We start from the raw sequence: 20,681 nt of genomic DNA, 5'->3' as shown, positions 1-20,681 counted from the left end.
AAACTCCTCCAGACTGGCCTTTCATACAAAACAGAAGGCAATGAGACTTTCACCACAATGTAACAGAGCTTTTCCTGGAGAAGGATAGGGTGCATCTACTTTATATGCAAATAATGTTTTTCGGTTTCTAAAAAAAAATAAATGAAACAGATGGGACTAAGAAATACAGTATTTAAAAAAATAATGAAAATGAATTTTTCTCTTCATGAACAAACCTGTATTAACATAAAAAAAGGTCTCAGTGCCACAAATGCCATGAACCTAACCGCACGCCACTGATTAATAGTTGTTTGCACAACAAAAGCAATTTAAGATTGTTTGGGTGTTCATACATAACACACGGAGTAATTTATGTGAACTTGTGCGTGTGTCTACCCGTCCCATCAACAGAAGATGATGCCGGCAGTATGCGCATAACCATTATTTATCATTAAAGTTGTGATTGTTTTTAGATAGGCTGTTTCAAGTCAGTTGCACTGGCTCAGAAGATACCGTTAAAATCTGGGTTGCATCACTTTTGATTTCGGGTACCACAGGTAGCTACCAAGAGATGTGATATAATAATGATAAATAATGAAATGATCTTGATTAATGATGATGGATGCATTATCTGTTCCTAATCTGTGAATTTTCCTCCATTCATCCAAACCATCAGTTCCTCCACAGCACTTAATTACTACTTTTCAATCTAATATGCAGAGATGCTAATGAAAGGTGATTAGCGTTGCTCTGTCAGAGCTAATGAAGCTCCCACTCGCTGTGTGTGACCGTCCCCAGGGGAGGAGTCCTTAACCATTTTTGTGGACAAAAGGAAGCTCGGTCAGGAATCTTCGGCTGTGAGTGCTGAGGGCGGTAAAAGCAAGAACGCGACCGAACCGATTACACTGGAGGCGCTCCACCAGCTGGCGGCCTCCTACTTCACCGACAGAGAGAGCACCCTACGCAGGCTCCACCACCTCCAGATCGCTTCGACCGCCATACGGGTGTGTAGACACATGGAAAAGACAGGAAGTCTGGTGGGAGGTTAGATATCTCATCCGCACTGCCCGAAGGCAACTGGGCTAGTGTCCAGCATAATAGCTACAGTACATGTATGAATCCAACTCTTCCACTTTGTTCCAACTCACAAATACATACAAAATCTTTACACCCACTGACCACATCGAACAAAGAAATCCTATGATAATAAAGTCAGAGAATTCTGAGAATAAACTAGTAATTATGAGAGAAAAGTTGTAATATTACAAGAATAAAGTTGGATTTTTACTAGGGCTGTCAAAAATAGCACATCAACGGCGGTAAATCATTTATTTAATTAATTATGGTCATATTTTTAGCGGAATTAAGGCCTCTCTGTTATGACGGCAGACAGAGGCAGAGCGTAGCTTCCCCACAGAGACTGATGCTCTTTTATAACTTTATTCTGACCGAACACATCAACAGCAGTGCAATTCCAACACCATACATGTATCTCCAACTCACAAACATGTCTCTTCCCCATTGTCACTCGACGACAGCGAGACGTATTCAAGGACACTCCGAACATCACAACAACGTTTATTATGCGTGCATGCGCGGTCTGAATAAACAGTGGATATTCTGTGACGAGGCTGAAGCATAATTCAGGCTTAAGTCATCATCAGTATGAGGAGTTTTATCTGTTTATTTCTTTTTCATGTGAGTGTGTAAATGTTGGTGTTTGTTTCTGAGAAAGAACCACGCAAACTAAAATAGCCTGTTCAGTTTTAAAGGCAAGGCAAGGCAAAGTTTATTTATAGAGCACAATGCAAACACAAGGTAATTCTAAGTGCTTGACAGAAAATAATTCTAAAAACATGACATAAAATTCCTCAAAATTGTGAAGAAATATTCAATTATATTACCTGGTTAATAGATGGCAGATCCCTCAAGAGAGAGAAACCAATGGCCTTAGGCTTTTGTGTTTCCGTAGAATTTATGACATCCACTTTATTCCAGTGATATGATGCCTTTTTTCTTGATAAAATGTGATTTTTAAAAATATTTATTAATAATATTCTAACTTCAGTCTTGTAACATTGCTACATGACATTTATTCACTTAACTGTGTCTTTTTTTCTCCCAATTTTTACCTTTTTTTTGTCAGTGTGGTCCTAGTACTCCTTAGAACTAGCTCCCACATCTACTCTTAAATTGAATGGTTCCATCCTTGGCCCTGTCCACCACATTTAATACAAATCATCTGCATACTTTTAAAATAAAGCTCGGTTTTGACTGACAATGTCAGAGAGGTATTTCTGGACGTGACGCTTGGCAAACTTACTTTTAATGCAGTATTAGACACATCCAATTGACTGGTATGATGCAGTGCGGTATCGCACCACTGCAAACTACATAAAACTGATGAGTACATAAATAAATCACTTGGTGAAATCACACATAAAGCTGTAATTTTAGCCACTTTGGTTGGCTTCAGGTAAGAAATAACAAATCACCTTACCAGTTAGATAGAACTCCTTTAAATATTACATTAGGTATGATTAAAACTACAATACATTGCCACTGTCCGCACCAGCTAATGGCAAAAAACTGTGATACTCCCAAAAAAATGACAATTTTTTACCCTCCCCCTCCAAATCCTCCAGCTGGCTTGACGTTGATGTTCTCCTCCGATTCTGGATCAACATTTGCATTAAAAGTGACTGTTGTAATTATTTGATTAGATTCAGCTCCAGCACCTCAACACAATCTCGGTTTAAAGGAAAACTGCACTTTTTTTCAGAATTTTGCCCATCATCCACAATCCTTATGTGAGACATGAACACGTGTTTTTCTCTTTTCTCTGCTTCCAAAGATACAAAAACAGAAAAAAAAGAGATAGTTAAGTCTACACGTGATGGGACGCACCTATTCCGCCTATTGTGAAAAAACCTGCAAAAACTGCCAACAATGCCCCATTTACATAATGTGATGTGCATATTAACCAAGCTACATTATTTTTTATTATTGTTATGAACATTGTTACGCCAAAGAACTACTTTACTGGTGTAGTGATACCTTGCCACACCACACCGGCTAGCTACTAGCCGGCTAGCAACTAGCTTCGCCACACACTTGCTCACAGCGCGTCAGCGACGTGCTCACAATACATCAGGCAACTACCGAAAGGTAATGCTACATATTGGAGCTGCCGCCACTGCTGCTGTTTTTGTTTTTGAGTTTGGAGCGTTCATTTCTATGGTGCTATGTGAAGTCAATGCGCCCAGGAAGGAAGTTCCGGTAATGCTGTTTTTGGAGGCCTTTTCATCGCGGGCTTTCTAGGAAAGGAATAGGTGTGTCGCATTAGGTGCACTAATGAGCTGCCTCTTTAGTTGTTTTTATATCTTTTGAATGCACAGAAAAGGGAAAGACGTGTTTATGTCTCACATAAGGATTGTGGATGATGGGCAAAAATTGCAAATATGCCTCACACACTTATTAAACACATTTAAAGTATAAAATGCCCTAATGAATGATAATGAAAGACAGTTGAACAGATGGAACTGGAGTCACGGTGTAGCCAGCCCATAACTATCCTGTGTCCAAGGAGCGCTGAACAAATTGTGAAATCTCAGCACTTCACTAAGAAAAATTGGAAGTGAAAGACATAAAAATAAAAATTGTGGCTGCTGATACAGTGGTACATGTATTTTTTAATTCCCAACTAATAGTAATGCGATGTGTTTTCTGCAGAAGAAAAGCAAGAAAAAAAAAAGGGAAATGATCAAAAATCAGCTAACTTGCAGGGCGTGAATGCTGAATCGTCCAGCCAGCCCCATGTTCCGAGCCAGGGTCCGCAGAATGAGAGTCGAAAGCGTGAGCCATCGAGCTAAAAGCCCGGAATGTCAACTCGATGTCCGGCGCGGGAGTGAGGTTTAACAACATGCATCCACACAGCTGCACCAGCTGGCATCCGTTTCGCTGGGATCCACTGTATTAGACAAGTATGATGGGCAAAAGAAATAGTGTGCCCTTCATCACTTACAGGAAATGTTGAATGCATATATGTGAAAACAAGACTTCACTGCAGAATTCTAAATGAATACATATGCCACCAGTGAAGGAAAGCTCGAGAGGAGTAGACAAGAGCAGCAGTTTTGCGACCTCACAATGAAACACTAATCATCCGTTTAACATCTGAAGTAGCTATTAAAGTATGCATACATCAGCTCGAGGGTATAACGTACATGCCAAAGTGAGTTGCTGCTGATGAAGACAAGTGCCCCCGCCCCCACCCACAAACATGTTCTTATGATTATGCATCAGCGTGATAGATTAGAGATTCCGTCCCATTAATTTCCAGCCATGCTGACTTCCTTTCCTTTGCAGCAGATTGAAGATCAGAGGAGGAAATAGAAAGGAGGGGCACGATCACTGTTTATGAGGGATGTAAAAGCAGCTCATGCTATAGATATCCTTTCATTAGAATCACAACCAGTGTTAGGGAAGGATGTGGAACATAAACCCATGACAAAATGTGTTTTGGCGTTTTCAAAATGCAACACTGGGATCAATTACTGGAGGAATGAAGTTAGCAGCGAATCAGCCTGACGTTAGGTGGTCAGAGCAGAGTTGATTTCCTCCCTCTAATGGCTCCGTCTAAGGAGAAGTCTACAAATTGAAGACCTTTTAAGGGTTGCTTCACAGTGACTCACTGCATATAAAGGTGATTTGAGGTAGAAAATGCCTTTCATGGGTCTGTTTAGGTCATTTTGACACACAAGCAAAGCAAATCAACATTTGGATGCCAAAGTGTTTAATAACATCTCCTGACTAAACGGGTGTGTGCGTGTCCTCTTGCACTGCACTTAGCTACTCGCTGCTGATGCGTTTGCTTTGGCGGGTACTACCAGGTCGTATTTCTAGTTTGTTTCCAAGCCAGCCAATACCATCATGGTGATGTAAACCCGGGCAGTTTGCTCATTAGTTGAACAATTATTAGCATTGTAACGTTTAAAAATGCACAGCAGAAATAAGATAAACATACTGACGTTTGCTTACCCTACTGCTGTGCCTGCAATATTATGCCGAGAAGTAGGCTCAGAGTACCCTCAGAGACCATTGATTGATTCTCTTCCATTGTTGTTGACTTAGTCTTGTTCAGCGGGTCGCTATTTTGACGTGGAAATATGGGCCCAAACCGCGACAAATAAAGTTGAGCTGAACGGAATCGTACTGTGCAGCGCATCTAACCAAACAGTCGTCCCTCGCCACATTGTGGTTCGAATTTCATGGCTTTGCTCTATTATGTTGTTTCAAATATACTGTATATTAACTAATAAATGCTGTTTCGTGGTTGAATACGGCCTATTGGTAGTAAACAAATATGCATACCTTGTTTTTAAGCAAATATTATGTATTTCTTGTCTAAATGAAGCATTTTCAAGCATAAAAATGGCTAAATAAACTAAAATACAAATACAAGGCATTCAAAATACACATTCAAAGACTTATTAAATGTGGTATTCCACACTGGTCGGTATGTGTCAGTAGTGTTACCTAATGTTCGGTGAGACACTCAAGGATCAGACTTCATCGCCGGAGCAACAAGCTTTGAATTATCTCACAACAGGCACGCTAATGTCTAATAAAAATCCCTAATAAAAACACGGGCTACTTTTTCGCCTAGGGAATACATTTATAGTAACACACATGAGAATGAGTTTTATTTATGTCTTAAGTGGCTTATTTACTCTTATTTTGTCTGCTGTATTGGGTATTGCGAGTGGGAAGGTGACTATAGGGGTGTTGTTTTTTGTGTAAAGGGCTCTAATAATGTTTAAATGTTCAATTTACAAGGTTGTAAAAAGGTTTTCTATGCTCTACAAACAAAAATATTTGTTTTATAAATAAGGAATCCTGAAACCAATTAACCACGATAAAGGAGAGATTACTGTATACGCCTCTTCAAAATGTGCACAGTAAAATGACCCAGAAAAGACACAACGAAAGGTCAAAAATGTCATATTTTCTTTGCAGGTAACTGAAACCAGAACTGGGCCACTTGGTTGCAGCAACTATGACAATCTGGACACAGTCAGCTCTGTTCTGGTTCACAGCCCAGAGAACAAGGTTCAGCTACAAGGTAAGAAAATGATCATTTTTCTGTGATATTCTGTGACTAGGCTAGACTAGACACAGGCGAACCATACTACCCGTTAAGCTTTTTAATCCGGTCCACCAAAAATATTCAAATTATTATTTTTTTCAAGCCTGTAACATCGAAACGCTAGCCGGCAATAGGATTTGCAATTACATGAAGTCTAGAATTGTCAATATCATTCCAATGGTTTCTGAAGGCAGAGAGTCTGCGCCTTCTAGTGATATATGGGTCATTACGGTAACCATAGATACTACGTCACAGTAGCTCCAGGAAGACGAGGCTTTGATAGAAAGCAGAGTGGGTGCGGGTCTGTGTACCGAGCAGCTCGAGCCCCTGTGACAGAGAGGGATAGAGAAGCAAGTGTTCTACTACACAGTTCTGCGGAATAATGTTTTTTTATATTTTATGGGTGTTTTTTTGTTTTCCGCGTGTCGCTTTTTTGCTGTGTTTTTTGCTTGAGTGCAAAACATGTGGAGCAAAACATGAGGAGGTCATCTGGGAATTAATCAAGGGAGGAACGCTCACCTACTCTTGATATTCAGTGTTTTATAGTTCATGGTTGTAAACCCCACATCTTTTATTCATGTACACTCTGGGTGTCTTTTTCAGTAAAAACATGTAAAGTTCAATTCCGTTTTGTTAGGTGGTATGTCATTATAACATTTTTAGTGTACAGAAATGCAAAGCAAAGTGCTCCTGAAAAGAGGGGCTTACAGCTAAAATAAGACAAATTATTCCAAGTGGACTGTGGCAATTATAGGCATTAAATTATATATACTATATATACAGAGTCTGGCCCCCTGCAAATTTTGTTCACCAAATAAAGGTTTGCTCAGCCCCTTTCAGCATTGAGGGAGTTGGTAGGGATCTTCAGGGATGCTCTTACTAAGCTGTAATACCAAAGAGAAAAATGAATGGATAACAATATAGCTAAAACACATCATGTCACAGTACTGTAATGCCCAGATACTAGACAAATATGACACATATTGGCGGTGAGCATGATTATCATTGGCATTATTGGTCTCTTACACACTACTGTACATCCAAATTATTTTGGGGGCTGCTAATTTTTGGTCCAGTTAATTTTCAAAAATAGTAGCGTCCTGTCCAATAGACATTTAAATTAATCAAATAGCCTCAGTTCCTATTCCTAATTCATAACCACCTTTCTCACAGGGAAATTAAAGCGCTGCTGAGCCCATTAAAACGGTGTGGCTAACCAAAACAGCAGCACCCATCGAGTGCTTACCATCGGATTTTTACCAATGTAGACACGTCTTTTCACATACTTACATTGTACATGCTCTGCAGTGTTATGTGCATTGATGTTCCAGAGAGCTTAGCGCCTTCAGACTAGTTTTGCACATTCTGCCTTTATCCTGCCTGCCTAGGCTCTCTGCATTTTCTTAAAATTAAAAACTCCAGTTTTTTAAATGAAATAAATTATTGTAAAAAATAAATAAATAAATAAGTAAAACATTAGCATTTAACAGTTAACCATTCAAAAATAAGTGTAAATGTATGAATAATTTAGGGTTCCTCCTCTCCCCGCTTAGAATTACCCCTAATAGACGTCTGGCCTGCTGTAGTTGAGTAAATAAACGCCCCAGCCACTGTATGAGGGAATATTGCTGCTTTAAAAGTCAAATGTATGCAAGTGTATATAACCTTTGGAACTCAGCTGAAAGCCCATTGATTTTTTTAAATGGGCCCTTAATCTATGGTTCCCCTTTTAAAAAGCCAAATGCTTTCACTAAAACAGCTGTAGGTTGTAACATTACTCAACATACAGGAGGCTTTTGTGGGAGACCATTTTCAGCAGCACATTCGGTCCCTTTTAGTGAGCATTTCTGGCAGCAGGATGGTGTATGTGGGATCGACTCAAAATAAACTACAGTGGTACCTCTAATGATGCAACATGTCACCCAGTGCAGCAGATTTTGGACATAAAATTGAGAGTGCAGAGGAATAAAATACATCAGGCTTGGCTGTAACTACACAATTAGTTCCTCACATTTCTGGTGGGATTTGTTTATTGTAATGATAAGAAAAAGCAGTCTTTTCCACTCGTATTTCATGGACCAATACAGTATAATAACTGCATCTACGTCCTGTCTTTCACGCTCCGCAGGGCTGCAGGTCGTCCTCCCTGGTTACTTGCAGAGCCGCTTCATTCAGGCGGCTCTCAACTACATTGGCTGTAAATCCGAGGGTCATTTTATGTGCCAAAACAGTGAATGCTGGTGTGAGTGTAGTGCGGACTTTCCGCGGTGTAACTGTCCTCACGCTGACCTGGACACTCTGGAAAACAACCTATTGCGCATCAGAGAAGCCTGGAGGCGGATCAACGAGGAGTTCGAGGAGTCTGGTGAGTCAAGGGTCATGATTTATTGTTGCCCTTAGAAATAATTTGAAAATGTCAACTTGAATAGTGCAATCAAAAACATGCAGTGAAAAGAAATGGTTCTGAACTTTCAGTTGTTTTTCAGTGGAAAGCACAGGCTTATACTGTAGGGTTTGAGCACTAACATGAACAGAAAAAACACGTCTTGTTCCTGTTCTAAACCGCTGCTTGGCTGTCAAATGTTGCCAGGCTTAATCAAAAGTACTGTCACTCAAAGTGTCAGATCTCAGTGTGCCGCTTTCTCGCTCGGCCCTGTCTGGACCGTGTTGAAAATATGACCATTTAAAGTCCATTTCCTCTCACTAAAGTGCTGCAGTGAATCACTAAACAAGACATTTAGTTAATAAACTATCAATCAGTAAATCTTTAATAAAGCAATGACCTTACCCCTGCACTTAGAGCATGACTGTGCTTATCACCAGGGGTTGTTAATGTACCTGTAACAGTATCGAGCTCGCTAATTGATTGTGTGACTTAGACTAAGAAGCCTGGTTGTCCTCATTCTGTGCACCTCTTGTAATTCTGCACAGCTTTTACATCTCGCAAATTGGCTTGTGCACAAATACATGGACCACCAATCAAACAAAGCATGGCTTGCGTCCAAGGACCTAATAATGTAATATTGCATTATTTTGAAACAAAACTATCATTACCATAAACACATTTTCTGTCCCTGATTGGATTAGCAGCCTCAACTGACGTTTACAGGGCAATTTACCCAGAGGTCTGCAGAAAATCTCATCTAATCTGCTGTGAGGCATGAATATTAAGGAATAACCTGAAAGCCAAGGTTATCTCATCCCCTGAGTGTGATGGAAGAGAATTTAACAGGATTTGGTTGGATTTATACAAAAAAGTGATGCAATAAAAATAGTAGTAAACAGAGTTTTAGATTACTGGTGTTGTTATTGTATCCCATCAGGGGGAACGGGGATTTATCGGATTCATTGTTGTCCGTTTGCCCCCCAGAACATGGGTCACAGTTTCATTTGGCTCCATTTAAATGTTGTGTTTGTAACAGTGCTCTAAATTGGAACATGACAGCTTTCTTCAAAGTTGAATAAGTTATGATATTTTCTGTCTGATAGATGCAATGTCATTCAAAAGACAGCAGTTTCACTTGAGCTGACCGTATTATTGGAACAGTATTGTTTTATTGAACAACTTCTATGGTACATGCAGTATCTCACAAAAGTATGTGTTTGTTTTTGTTTGTTTGTTTTTTTACAGTACATCTTCTCTCGGGTTATCCCTTAGGTTGTCCCTACTATTGGAAATGAAATGAACTCGGTTATACATTAGGAATTTTTTTACTCAAACGTCTCAGATATGTTGCATTTTAAGTGCCTGATTTCAACACAATGTTAGCTGCAGCCCTGAGACGGTGTCTCTTTATGGCACGCTCTTCTCCAGCAAATATCTGCAACTGTGTGTCCGACAGACAGCATGTTAAATCTCCACTTCATTTATTTCCTCTTCTCCCATTCAAGCGTGACATAGTCGCCCAGAAACATGGCTTGTACCTCACGGCGGCGTCACAAGCAAATAGCGCAGGCAAGAACGTGAGGTGCATTCACAGACATTGGGTCATTTCCCAGGCAAAGACCCGAGATCCCCTGAAAACTGCTCAGCAACCCACTTTTGGGTCCCCACCCCCAGTTGAGAACCACTGTATTAGAGAAGTCAGCAGGGGTGTGGAGTTGAGTCACGCGACTTGGACTTGAGTCAGACTCGAGTCACAATTTTGATGACTTTGGACTCGACGTGAACTCGAGCTGCTCAATGATTCTGGACTTGATTCGGACTTTAGTCTGATTACTTGAAAATACTTGAGCTTTTCAGTGAATATGTTGAGTAAAATGTGTCCACATTAAAAGTATTCAACCAACAAGACCGATATTACGTCATTTCAAGCAAGACGCAACATTTTCCCACAGAATCTGCCTCACTGAATGCATCTACTGACGTCCAATCAGGTTTAGGAACAAACAACGAGGGTGTGGCTTGCATTTCTGTGAGCTCCAGACTTCTGGAGTGTGGCAGTGATTAACACCCAGATGTGTCAACAATGTGCTACCAAGGATCATTTTATTTGCATACGCAAACTACAAGGTCAGGGAATTTTACTTGGCAAACACTTAACACTTAACAGTGCTTGTGACTTGTAAGGACTGCAGTAAGGGAAGTCGGGTGAGGCCTCACTTATCATGATGAAATATGTAAAAAGATCATAATATTGATCTTGTATGATCTGTATGATTCAAATCATTTTTTATATTTTCTTAATTAAAAATTAAAAATGTGCACATTTCCTGATCAAATACAGGGCAGAAACCTAAGATGAGGCTGCCTCAAGCCCTGCCTGAATACACTAAGTTGCATCATGGAGCCTGCCACTTTCTGCTTGTCAGCATGTCGCCAATAACATAATGTTGCAGAAACATTTCTTATACACCATGACTTTCTACAGCCTGTGTAATGAAAGCTTGACGTCATTATTCTTTCTAGTCGGACAATCAAATACACAGAAATGCCATACAAGAGGCACTCGTCTCGCCCCATCGTGATCTGGTTGGGGGTGTGCATGAGCTGGAATGTGCTTGTAACTGCCGTCTTTCCATAGAGAGAAAAAGCCAATGTTTTTTTTGGTTTGCTTTTGACAGCAGCAGTGCAAGCTGGAGAGCAGCAAGTCCAATGCAACATATATTTATGCTTAATTGAATGAATTTGACCACCAAGATGGAGGATTATATACCCAAGCTCACCAGCAGGTGATCAGACTTTTACAACAAAGTATCAGAGCTTTTCCTAGAGAAGGATAGGGTGCATTTACTTTGTATACAGACCTCACCACATGTCACTGGTACCAAGATAATTGTGTCTTGTCGACAGTCAAGCGTGGTGGTGGGAGCGTCATGGTCTGGGGCTGCATGAGTGCTGCCCCAGTGAACTTTGTGAACATATTATCTTGCCTTTTGTTACGGACAATTGTAGCACTATTCAAAATAATGGAAACACTCAATAACATTCTTAAACACAGTGTGACAATAATATTCGATTGTAACCGCACAGCTGTACAATATTGTTGCAGCTCTGGTTCGATATGCACCATTATTTTTTTTTATTTTAGATGAGGGTAGTTTCCAAAGTTTAAAAATCTATACAGTATGGAGCGAGTACTGGAAAGCGTAGTGATGTGTCCCTGTCTGCAACTACCGTGTAGTATTAACAGCAGTAAAGATGAGTCACAGTTAGAGAAGTTTTCTAACATGTAAAAAAAATGCCTAGTAACTTTTCAGAAAGAATTTACTGTATTTTTGCAATGATTGTTCTCATTGCGCCATCTTGTCTTTGTTTCACGCTCTTGAAAGTCGGAGACAGAAATAAAATATGAAAGGGTTTTATTCTCTGACGTGCAGATAAAATCAGCAATGTAAAAAAAATGCTCTCTTGGCATATTTCTGTTATTATTCCTCTTGAGCTGTTTGCTTTTCTGGGACAAACAATGAGGAGTGTACAGTTTTTCTTTTTTAGATCGTTATCCTCTGGATAATAGCCACCAGCAGCGTTTGCACCTTTATGCTCTTCTTTCCTTTCAGAGGAGTTCCAGAGCTTTGTTGGGAAGCTGCCAACATATTACGCAGTAAACACATCTGTTGTGGAACACTTATGGAGGACAGATGCCAGCCTGCTTCAGCGCTACAGGCAGCTGGAGACCAGAAGCCAGCAGCTCTTCACCAAAACTCACCGCACCGTCAACAAGCTCTTCAGCCTCAGCAAAAGGTGCAGAAAAAAGCCCAAAATAGTCCTGCAGAGGCCGAGGTGAGTGCAATGTTTACTCAGCATCCTATATAACTAAGCTGCTCCTGGGAGAAAGATTGTTCCTGTTGTGACACACTTGAGAAATGAGAAGAGGAGAATTGCTTCTTCTGTGTTTTGACAAAGGCTACACAAGTACGTGGCTTTTAAAAAGCATACAGATCTGTGGACAGAAAGATTTGCGCTGCAATCTTAACCACATACCTGAATAGAAGTCCCTATGTCTAAATTCTCATATCATCCACCCATCCACCCATTTTTTAACACGTCAACATCCCGGGGAGCTCGAGCCTATCCCGGCTGACTTTGGGCTGGGACTTGAGGGGCTGCTCATAGACCGATCAGCAGCCAATCACAGGACACATACAATGGTACCTTGTTTTTTGCTGCCATTGTGTGCCCTCCTTAACGCGTTCATGGCACTTTCAAGGATTTTGTGCAACGGGAGTCGATGTTTTCTTAACAAAATGACTCAGCATAAAGTTTAAGAGGAAAGAGGGCACACATTTTGGCTATGGCAGTTCGTGGAGAACTCAGAGGAGCGTGTGGCTAATAGGAGTGGTGGGACATTGCCGTGAGCTGTTTTCAGATGACAAGAAGAACTTTGGCCTACATTTATCCAAGTCTTGCACGGTAAACCACGCCTTTCGATGACGTGTATGTCGGATACTGTATATGCAACCTGAACGTTCAGACCGGATTTATACGAACAAGGCCTAAGTCGCATTTGAAAAAATCTGAGTTGTACTGTTCACACCGACATGAAAAAAATCAGATACATGTCACATATGAGCAAAAAAATTGGAATTGACCTGCAGTGTGAACGTAGCCATTGAGTCGTCTGTTCACCACTTAATCTTTGCCGCGGAGGAGCAACAGCAAATCAGGAGGGGAGCTTGTTGCCAGCTGACTGATGTTATGTGACATCTTCAAAGTGACGTTTATACGTTACTAATACACCAAGAAAGATGGAGAGGCTAAAAAGTTTTGCTTACCTTAAAAAAAAGAGCAGTCGGCTCAGTACAACATTTGCAACACAATGATGTAAGTCGAGAGTCTCGACTTATACTTACTTTCGAGTCTCTCGAAAATAAGAGCTCTGTGGGCTACATCCATACATCCATGACAAAATCAGGGTGTCATCAAAAATAGCTTACACCAACACTGAGGCTGCAAACACGGTATACTTGCGCTAAGTGGTAACATTAGCCCTGTCCTTTTCATAGACAAATCTTTTACAAGTTGTTTGATTTTTTTTGCACTCAGGTTCGTGCATGTTTGGTGGCTGCAGCATCGCCAACTCACTAACACATAAACAACAGCATATGTGGAAATGTTTTGCATGAGCTTAACAAAAGTAAACATCGTTTGTACCTGTGAGAAATTCATAGTCAAGTTGATAAAATGTTCACATCATGAAACGGTTCAGGAAGAAGTTCAGACATTTCACCCCCAAAAAATTCTGGTTAGCACCCTCATTTAAACCCTGCAAACTTGTATGACCCTTACTCTTAGAAGTATTGGAATCGAGAATCACTAGGAATCGGAATTGGAACCAGAATCATTCAAAATTCAAACGATGCCCAACACTAATTTTGATCGACGTAATGGGCAACAGGCGTAACAGGCGTAGACAAACAATCATTGGCAAATCACATGACAGGCAATCATTTTATTTTTTCAAACACATACACATTGAAGGATTCACTTATTTGGTACTGTGCCACAAGTGCGTAAATTAGACACTTTCCTTTCTCCCGGGCAAGCATCCACCAGTATGGTGTGAATGAGGCAGCATTGTAAAAGCACTTAAGAGTACCTTGAGAGTAAAAAGGTCCTCTGTAAATGCGATGCATTTACCGTTTACCCTTTATCAAGAATTTCAGCTGTGGTCAGTAACACGCTGGTATTTTGCTGCTTTCCGTTACTCAGGTCTATTATTACAGTATGTCTTTACTGTAGCAGCTGCTGTTTCAGCAGAACTCCCACCGAGACTCTCGACTTTAGCAGTCTATCAAGGGCCACCACAGTCATGACTGCAGTCATGTGGATGTCTTTCTCAGTCAGTGTTGTTCGCTATTTCTGGGAGGGAAATGAACGAAATGGGACAATCCATCAGCTTTCTAGTCAAATGCAGACACTGCCTCTTTAGTCTGCAATCCAGTTATACGTGTTTTATCGCACCTACTGTGCTTATGAAATAAAATAGACACTATCGGGTTTGGATCACTAGTTACATGAATTTCTTTTATTGTTTGTGTCCCTGTGAAACGAGTGTTTTATTTATTTAACGGCCTGTGTATTTCGTATTTGGATAGTATGTGTAATTGAACTGTTAATGTGATGCATGTGTGTTATATTACATTACTGGTGAGGCTGTGTCTCTGTGTTGTTTTTTATGTAGGTTGCTTCTTTGAAAAAATAATGTCTTTCTTACAAATACAATATTTAAAAACATAAGTATTACGCTAAACATACGATTCTGCTCAAGTGGAAATGAAAGGCACATCCTTCACCCTGTAATTTTGTGCCTTTACAAGATATAACATCAGAGACAAGCGGTTGTGCGCCTTTCAATGTAAAGGGCACCCCTGCGGTTAAGACATGTAGAAATTAATATGTCAGAACTGTTCTCCCTCCAGCCATCTATTAACCTCCGCTCATCCCGTCCAGACAGTGGGGACAGCAGTCTGAGCATGAGCAAAATGCACAATGCAGAAAAACACCTGAAATATTGTCATTACCGTAAAATATCTCATTTTAATTCATCGAGTATGCTACAAAAGTCGCCGTTAATTTGTTTGGGCTGCGGAACGCTGCACAAAGAGGTGAGCCGAGGGTCGCTGCTGTCGGTTGGTGGAGAAAATATATATTAGTGATTAGTGATTTCTCGCTATCGTGCCGCATTGTGCAGGTCGTTTTGGGGGTTTTTAGTGCAAAGCCAATAAGGAAAGTGATGTTAGTCTACACACCTGTCATAGCGGCCTCCTTTTACCTTTTGATAGGTGTGGGCATGGGTCCTCACCTTTGTGATACGCTTGAACTCCAGAATGCGTTTCGTGTAGTTGGTTCATTAGTGAGACCAGGATATGGCAAACTGAGGATATGAAAATGTAAGTGAAGGAAAAATATGGCGGTCAACAAAAATACTACCTAGCCTTTCCTTTCTACTTCTTCTCCTCCACACTGACAGGTGTGCACTCTTTAATACTTCCACACGCACCCACCAATGACCTCGTGACCACGCCCTCCACACCTGTCTCCCACACCTGTGAATTAGAAAGCAAATGTGTGCACCAAAGGATCAGCGGCTCTCTCCCGTTGTATATATTTGACTGATCACTGTTGCTTAAATAACTCACAAGTGGTTTTTAAAATAGATATTTTTAAAAATTCACTTGAAGGGTTTAAAGGTTTTTGGAAAGTGAGTGAAAACCTTTCTCACAAATAAAGAAAGGAGCTGCTGGTTGTTCTCTTTGTGTGTACGCAACCACTTAGCGCGTCTCCTGCTATCGCCGTAGAAACATCATGGGGTTCTCATTTTATTATATTCTATATAAAGGGAAAAAGCTTTTTGGTTAGCCCATGAATTAAACGATAAATACCTGCTCCCAGGGTAGATGTAGGACACACTTGAGGAACTCTGTCCCCCATCTGGCCTGGGAATGGTTTGGTATTCCAGGTGTTGCTAGGATGGATGGATAGACTTACCGTAATTTCCGGACTAGAGAGTGCATATATTAGCCGCACCCACTACATTTAAAGAGAATAAGCGATTTGCACATACATAGGCAACACCGGTCTATAACCCGCAGGTGTCCATGTCATAACATGGGATATTTAGTACACAGAAAGATTTTTTAAACATTTGATAGAATAAATGCTTTTTACTAAACAACAGTTAAACAGTAGCCTACCATAAAAGTCATTCATCATCGTCTTCATCCTCCTGGGAACTAAAACCACTAAAGTCGTCTTCTTTGGTGTCAGAATTTAACAGCCTCATAATTCCTTCATCACACACTTTGTCAGTCTCTCTCTGTTTCGTTGTTGCTGTCAGTGTCACTTTCGTCTTGATGCAAATTAGTTCTTTAGCTCTGCTCTTCATCACACTGTAGTCCAGCCTTTCGAAGACCCATTGGTGAGCGTCCACTTCACTTGTCCAACACCCTACATCCCGTAGCTGCACTCATCATGGGAACTGTAGTTCTTTTAGCCATTAATTAGCACAATCACTGTATATGCCACAGGCTTCAAAACGTGTGAAAAAAGTAGGGGCTTATACACCGGAAATTATGTTAATACAAGCTGTGTTTTTGTTCTAGGTCTCTGCACTTCTGGCTGAGCTACACGCTCTCGGTCTTGTACTGCGGTGAGAACAACCAGGTTGGTGTGTACAATGACGAGAGTCGCAGCTGCTCCTGCCCCTACAGTCATCCGCCCTGCCAGGGCCTGATTCCCTGCTCTTTGGGTGATGGTCCTCGCTGTGCATCCTGCTCTACTGAGAACCGCACACGATGTTCCAGCTGCAACTCGGGCTTCACCCTCAACCAGGGAACCTGCAGACATGCAGTACCCGACCCTACGGACCCTTACCTGGGCTTGGAGAGCGATCAAGACTTGCACGACATGGAGCAGCGCTACCTGCTTCAGCGACGCGACCCACGCATCACTCTGCACGCGGTGTTTGTGAGCAATGATGTGAGGATTAATACTTGGTTTGACCCTTCGTGGAGGAAGCGAATGCTGCTGACCTTGAAGAGCAACCGGGTGAAATCGAATCGAGTTCACATGCTCCTTGGACTCGCCCTGCAGTTTTGCCTCACCAGGAACAGCACCCTTGAGCCGGCATTTTCTCTGTTCGTGAACCCATTCGGGGGCAGCCATTCAGAGAGCTGGACCATGCCTATAGGCCAGCATGGATATCCAGACTGGGAGCGGACCAAATTGGACATTCCCTTGGACTGCTATAACTGGACGTTGTCTCTTGGAAACAGATGGAAGAGCTTTTTTGAGACAGTTCATTTCTACCTGAGGAGCCGAATCAAGGAGGGAATGGCAATAGGAAGCAAGAACACTTCAGTGGACGATGAGCCTCTGGAGGAAACAGAGCAACCCAACAATATTGGCTACATGAAAGTGAACAGCATGCAACTGTTTGGATACAGCGTGCATTTTGACCCAGAGGCAATCCAGGACCTGATTCTGCAGATAGACTACCCGTATACTCAGGGATCACAGGACTCGGCTCTGTTGCAGCTCGTTGAGTTGCGCTACAGGGTAAACCGCCTCTCCCCTCCGGGCGCCCCCCACGTGGATCTTTTTGGCTGTCTGCTCCGCCACAGACTTAAACTCTCCAGTGCAGACGTGACCAGGATTCTCACTGCCCTGCAAGTTTTCAGTGCCAGACAACCAAACTACATGGAGTACGAGGCAACTAAATTATGTAGTTAATGGCTCCCTTTTGATGTTTTGTATTCTCTTGCCACATACAAGCTTGCATCCTTTTAGCTGGATCCATTTGTTGTCAAGTGAGTGATACATTGTTCAAGGCTTTGTTGTACATAAAATGTATGCAATTAAAATCGATGCTAATGTCACTGTAGTTTTATGGATTAAAGATGTTTAACAATATCTTCTATTCTGTGCCTCTAAAAGTCATTTACCAGCTACAGACAACTACACTTACTCAATTTCACGCAGGCCATTCGACCACATTTGACTTGACTCGATTTACCAACCATTACATTGGAGTACATCACATGTTTACAATTCACAATTTAACATGTCTGAAGTAAGAAGCAGAGTTTATTTAACCCTTCCCCTTCTCAGTTTAACAGCAGTTAGTGATACGTTTGTGTACTTCCTGTATTAGATATGTACCCTTGACCATTTTTTCACAAGGGTTAAGTGGAGTTATTGCTGCGGGGTTACCCCACAGTTGTAAAGTAGTGATGAGTCGGTCGGAAAGAGCTCTTTGAAGTGAACGAGTCGTCGTGGCAGATCAAAATCTTGCTATATAACAAAAAAGTGGCTTTATCAAGTAATTTATTGTTTTCAATAGACTTGAACTGACGCAGTCCTATCCATTTACACTTACACCAGCTGAGGTCCAGTGATCTCCCATTATAGCAACACAGTTGGGCAAATCCCAACAAAATCTTAACTTTGTTTTTCTTATCGCCGTCGTACACCTTGCTGATTTTGGCTGTCACTGTAGTCCTGCACGGTAGCTTGCATGATGAGCCATTGGACGCAGTTTGGAACACCTCTTTTAACCACTTGTGTTCCGCTGTGTTTATGGGCCTGTAGTTCAACGCTGTCCACTTGGCAAGAACATTCGTCAGCCTGTCAGTCACGGACTAGCTCATACACGAGGTGCTTTGCTATGGCTCTCTAAATTGCTAATGTCTTTGCTGCTAGCATTAGCTGTCACTGCACTCGTGACTGGGTATTTTGTGTTGATGTGGTAGGCTAAACTTTTGCTGCTTCGGTGGTACGCAAACTCCTTAAAAAGAAGGCATATCACTTGTAGGGGCGTTTTTGAGATGTAAATTCCCCGTTAATTTGACTGACAACTCTCACATTGTCTATTTTCACATCTCTTTGCCGCTACTCACCTTACCCTCCCAACTACGATGGGAGCCAATCATCTGATGCTAAACAAGCCCAAACACAATGACAGACAGTCAATGTCCACTTCAGGGTGTGACTGACCGTTGTTTTCCACCCACATTAACTCAAGCACAAGAAGCCCAACACATAAAAATGGATTTTACAAAAAGGCAACTCGCATAGAGAAACCAGAGAAATCAATGTAATTTGACACTATTTAAAACACCGAACAATTTATTTATTTTTCCTGTGGCATATACACGTCAGCAGTGGTCAACGTGCATTTGCTCGTGCAAGCTCACCATGATGAAAACCAATGAATGTTCATGTTCAACACGGTTGGGAATGACAACATATTACTGTTCTCTGGCAACAATCAAGGCACCATCTCTCACACAAAATCATTTGCTATGACCACTTTTAACACAACCTTCTGCCGAGCGTCAACATATCACGAGATGTCTTGCACTGCTGACATCTGCACACATAACTGGAGAGCTGCGGTTATGTGTGCCGTGTTGTTTTTTTCTCTCCCATCTGGAGTCTCAGAACACAAGGTCTCCATTCTCCTTTTAGGGAGTAGCCTTGGCACAGTTTACTAACTATATAACGGGAGGGTGGGGGTTGGAAGCGGCCCTCCTCTGATTTTATACCGTTCCTGTCTGCCATTCACAGTTACTGTGATAGATGAGCTCGGTAGGCACTGAGACATGACCGGCATCAAACAGCAGTGAGCTAGGTATCACTGACGAGGTTACTACTCTCGTTCAGCACTGGAGGGAGTTGGACCATCACATGAGTGGCTGGAACCAAAAGGAAAATCAGCTTAAATCCCCCACGGGATGTCAGAAAAGGAGCCGCGGGCATACAGCACGGCGCTGCTTTGATTCGCATCTGAAGCAAAGAGCAAAGACAAAGCTTCATCAAGATTCAGCAGACTCCAGTCTCTCTTTAGATTACAGCACTGATGACATTATTCACAATGAATGCAAAGAGATTTGTATGTGTTTTGGGGGATGAAATATTGAGTGTGCTCGTCTGATTAGCGAGTGGCACTTACCGTGAGGAAATATTTCACAAAGAATTAATGTACTCACCTAAGAGAGTAGATGTGGTTGACCTGACATATGGATAGTTATTGACCCCTCTGAAGAAACACGTTTTTCTCCTCAGGCTATAAACACAAGTCCAAATACTGGCATTGGAGGTCGTATGATTTGAAAGCAACCTTCTGTAATTCTTCTCAGAAATATCCAAAATGGTACGTAAGGAAGTGCAGTCATGAATAGCATGCCCACCACCTTGCAGCGCATCTTTAGGCTAAATTTACACTGACAGACCGTCTCAACCCGGTCAGTGCAAGCCTGATGCCGACAATCAATGACACATACGCACACGTGTCCACCCAAGCAAAAAGTTACTTCTGTTGAGACAAGCGTAGCAGCGTCAGGGATGAGCCCCCAGGTTTGTGTCTAGGAATTTGTCATCTCACCATCACCGGCTTCATCGATTAATTCATTATTTGAAGAGCACTTATCAGGATTTGTTATCTGGTGGTATTAAATGAGGCTTTATCATTGGTTGCATGTATTTTTGTACTTTGGATACTGCTTTATCGTGATCGTTAAACTTTCTCCTTGGTATTAAATGAATATGCAGACTTCAATCACAGCCACCGTGAGTGGACAAAAAAAGTAAAGCTGAAATCCAACCCAAGGA

The 20,681-nt window shown here is 41.5% G+C and overlaps 1 protein-coding gene across 3 annotated transcripts in view; it reads left to right on the top strand.

Moving 5' to 3' along the window:
* The window catches only part of LOC129176630 (BMP/retinoic acid-inducible neural-specific protein 3-like), a 32,981-nt gene extending 14,991 nt beyond the window's left edge, over nucleotides 1-17,990 (top strand). For all 3 annotated transcript variants that reach the window (XM_054766867.1, XM_054766868.1, XM_054766869.1), the window contains 5 exons: nucleotides 778-983; nucleotides 5,998-6,103; nucleotides 8,256-8,492; nucleotides 12,128-12,350; nucleotides 16,673-17,990. In XM_054766867.1, coding sequence (XP_054622842.1) covers nucleotides 778-983; nucleotides 5,998-6,103; nucleotides 8,256-8,492; nucleotides 12,128-12,350; nucleotides 16,673-17,801 — 1,901 coding nt within the window. In that variant the 3' untranslated portion in view covers nucleotides 17,802-17,990. The remainder of the gene's footprint in view (nucleotides 1-777; nucleotides 984-5,997; nucleotides 6,104-8,255; nucleotides 8,493-12,127; nucleotides 12,351-16,672) is intronic.
* Nucleotides 17,991-20,681: the final 2,691 nt, after the last annotated feature.

This window comes from Dunckerocampus dactyliophorus, chromosome 2, assembly GCF_027744805.1.
Source record: "Dunckerocampus dactyliophorus isolate RoL2022-P2 chromosome 2, RoL_Ddac_1.1, whole genome shotgun sequence".
Classification (NCBI taxonomy): Eukaryota; Metazoa; Chordata; class Actinopteri; order Syngnathiformes; family Syngnathidae; genus Dunckerocampus; species Dunckerocampus dactyliophorus.
The sequence above is the reverse complement of the archived record's forward strand: the minus strand, read 5'-3'. Positions and strand labels throughout refer to the sequence as shown.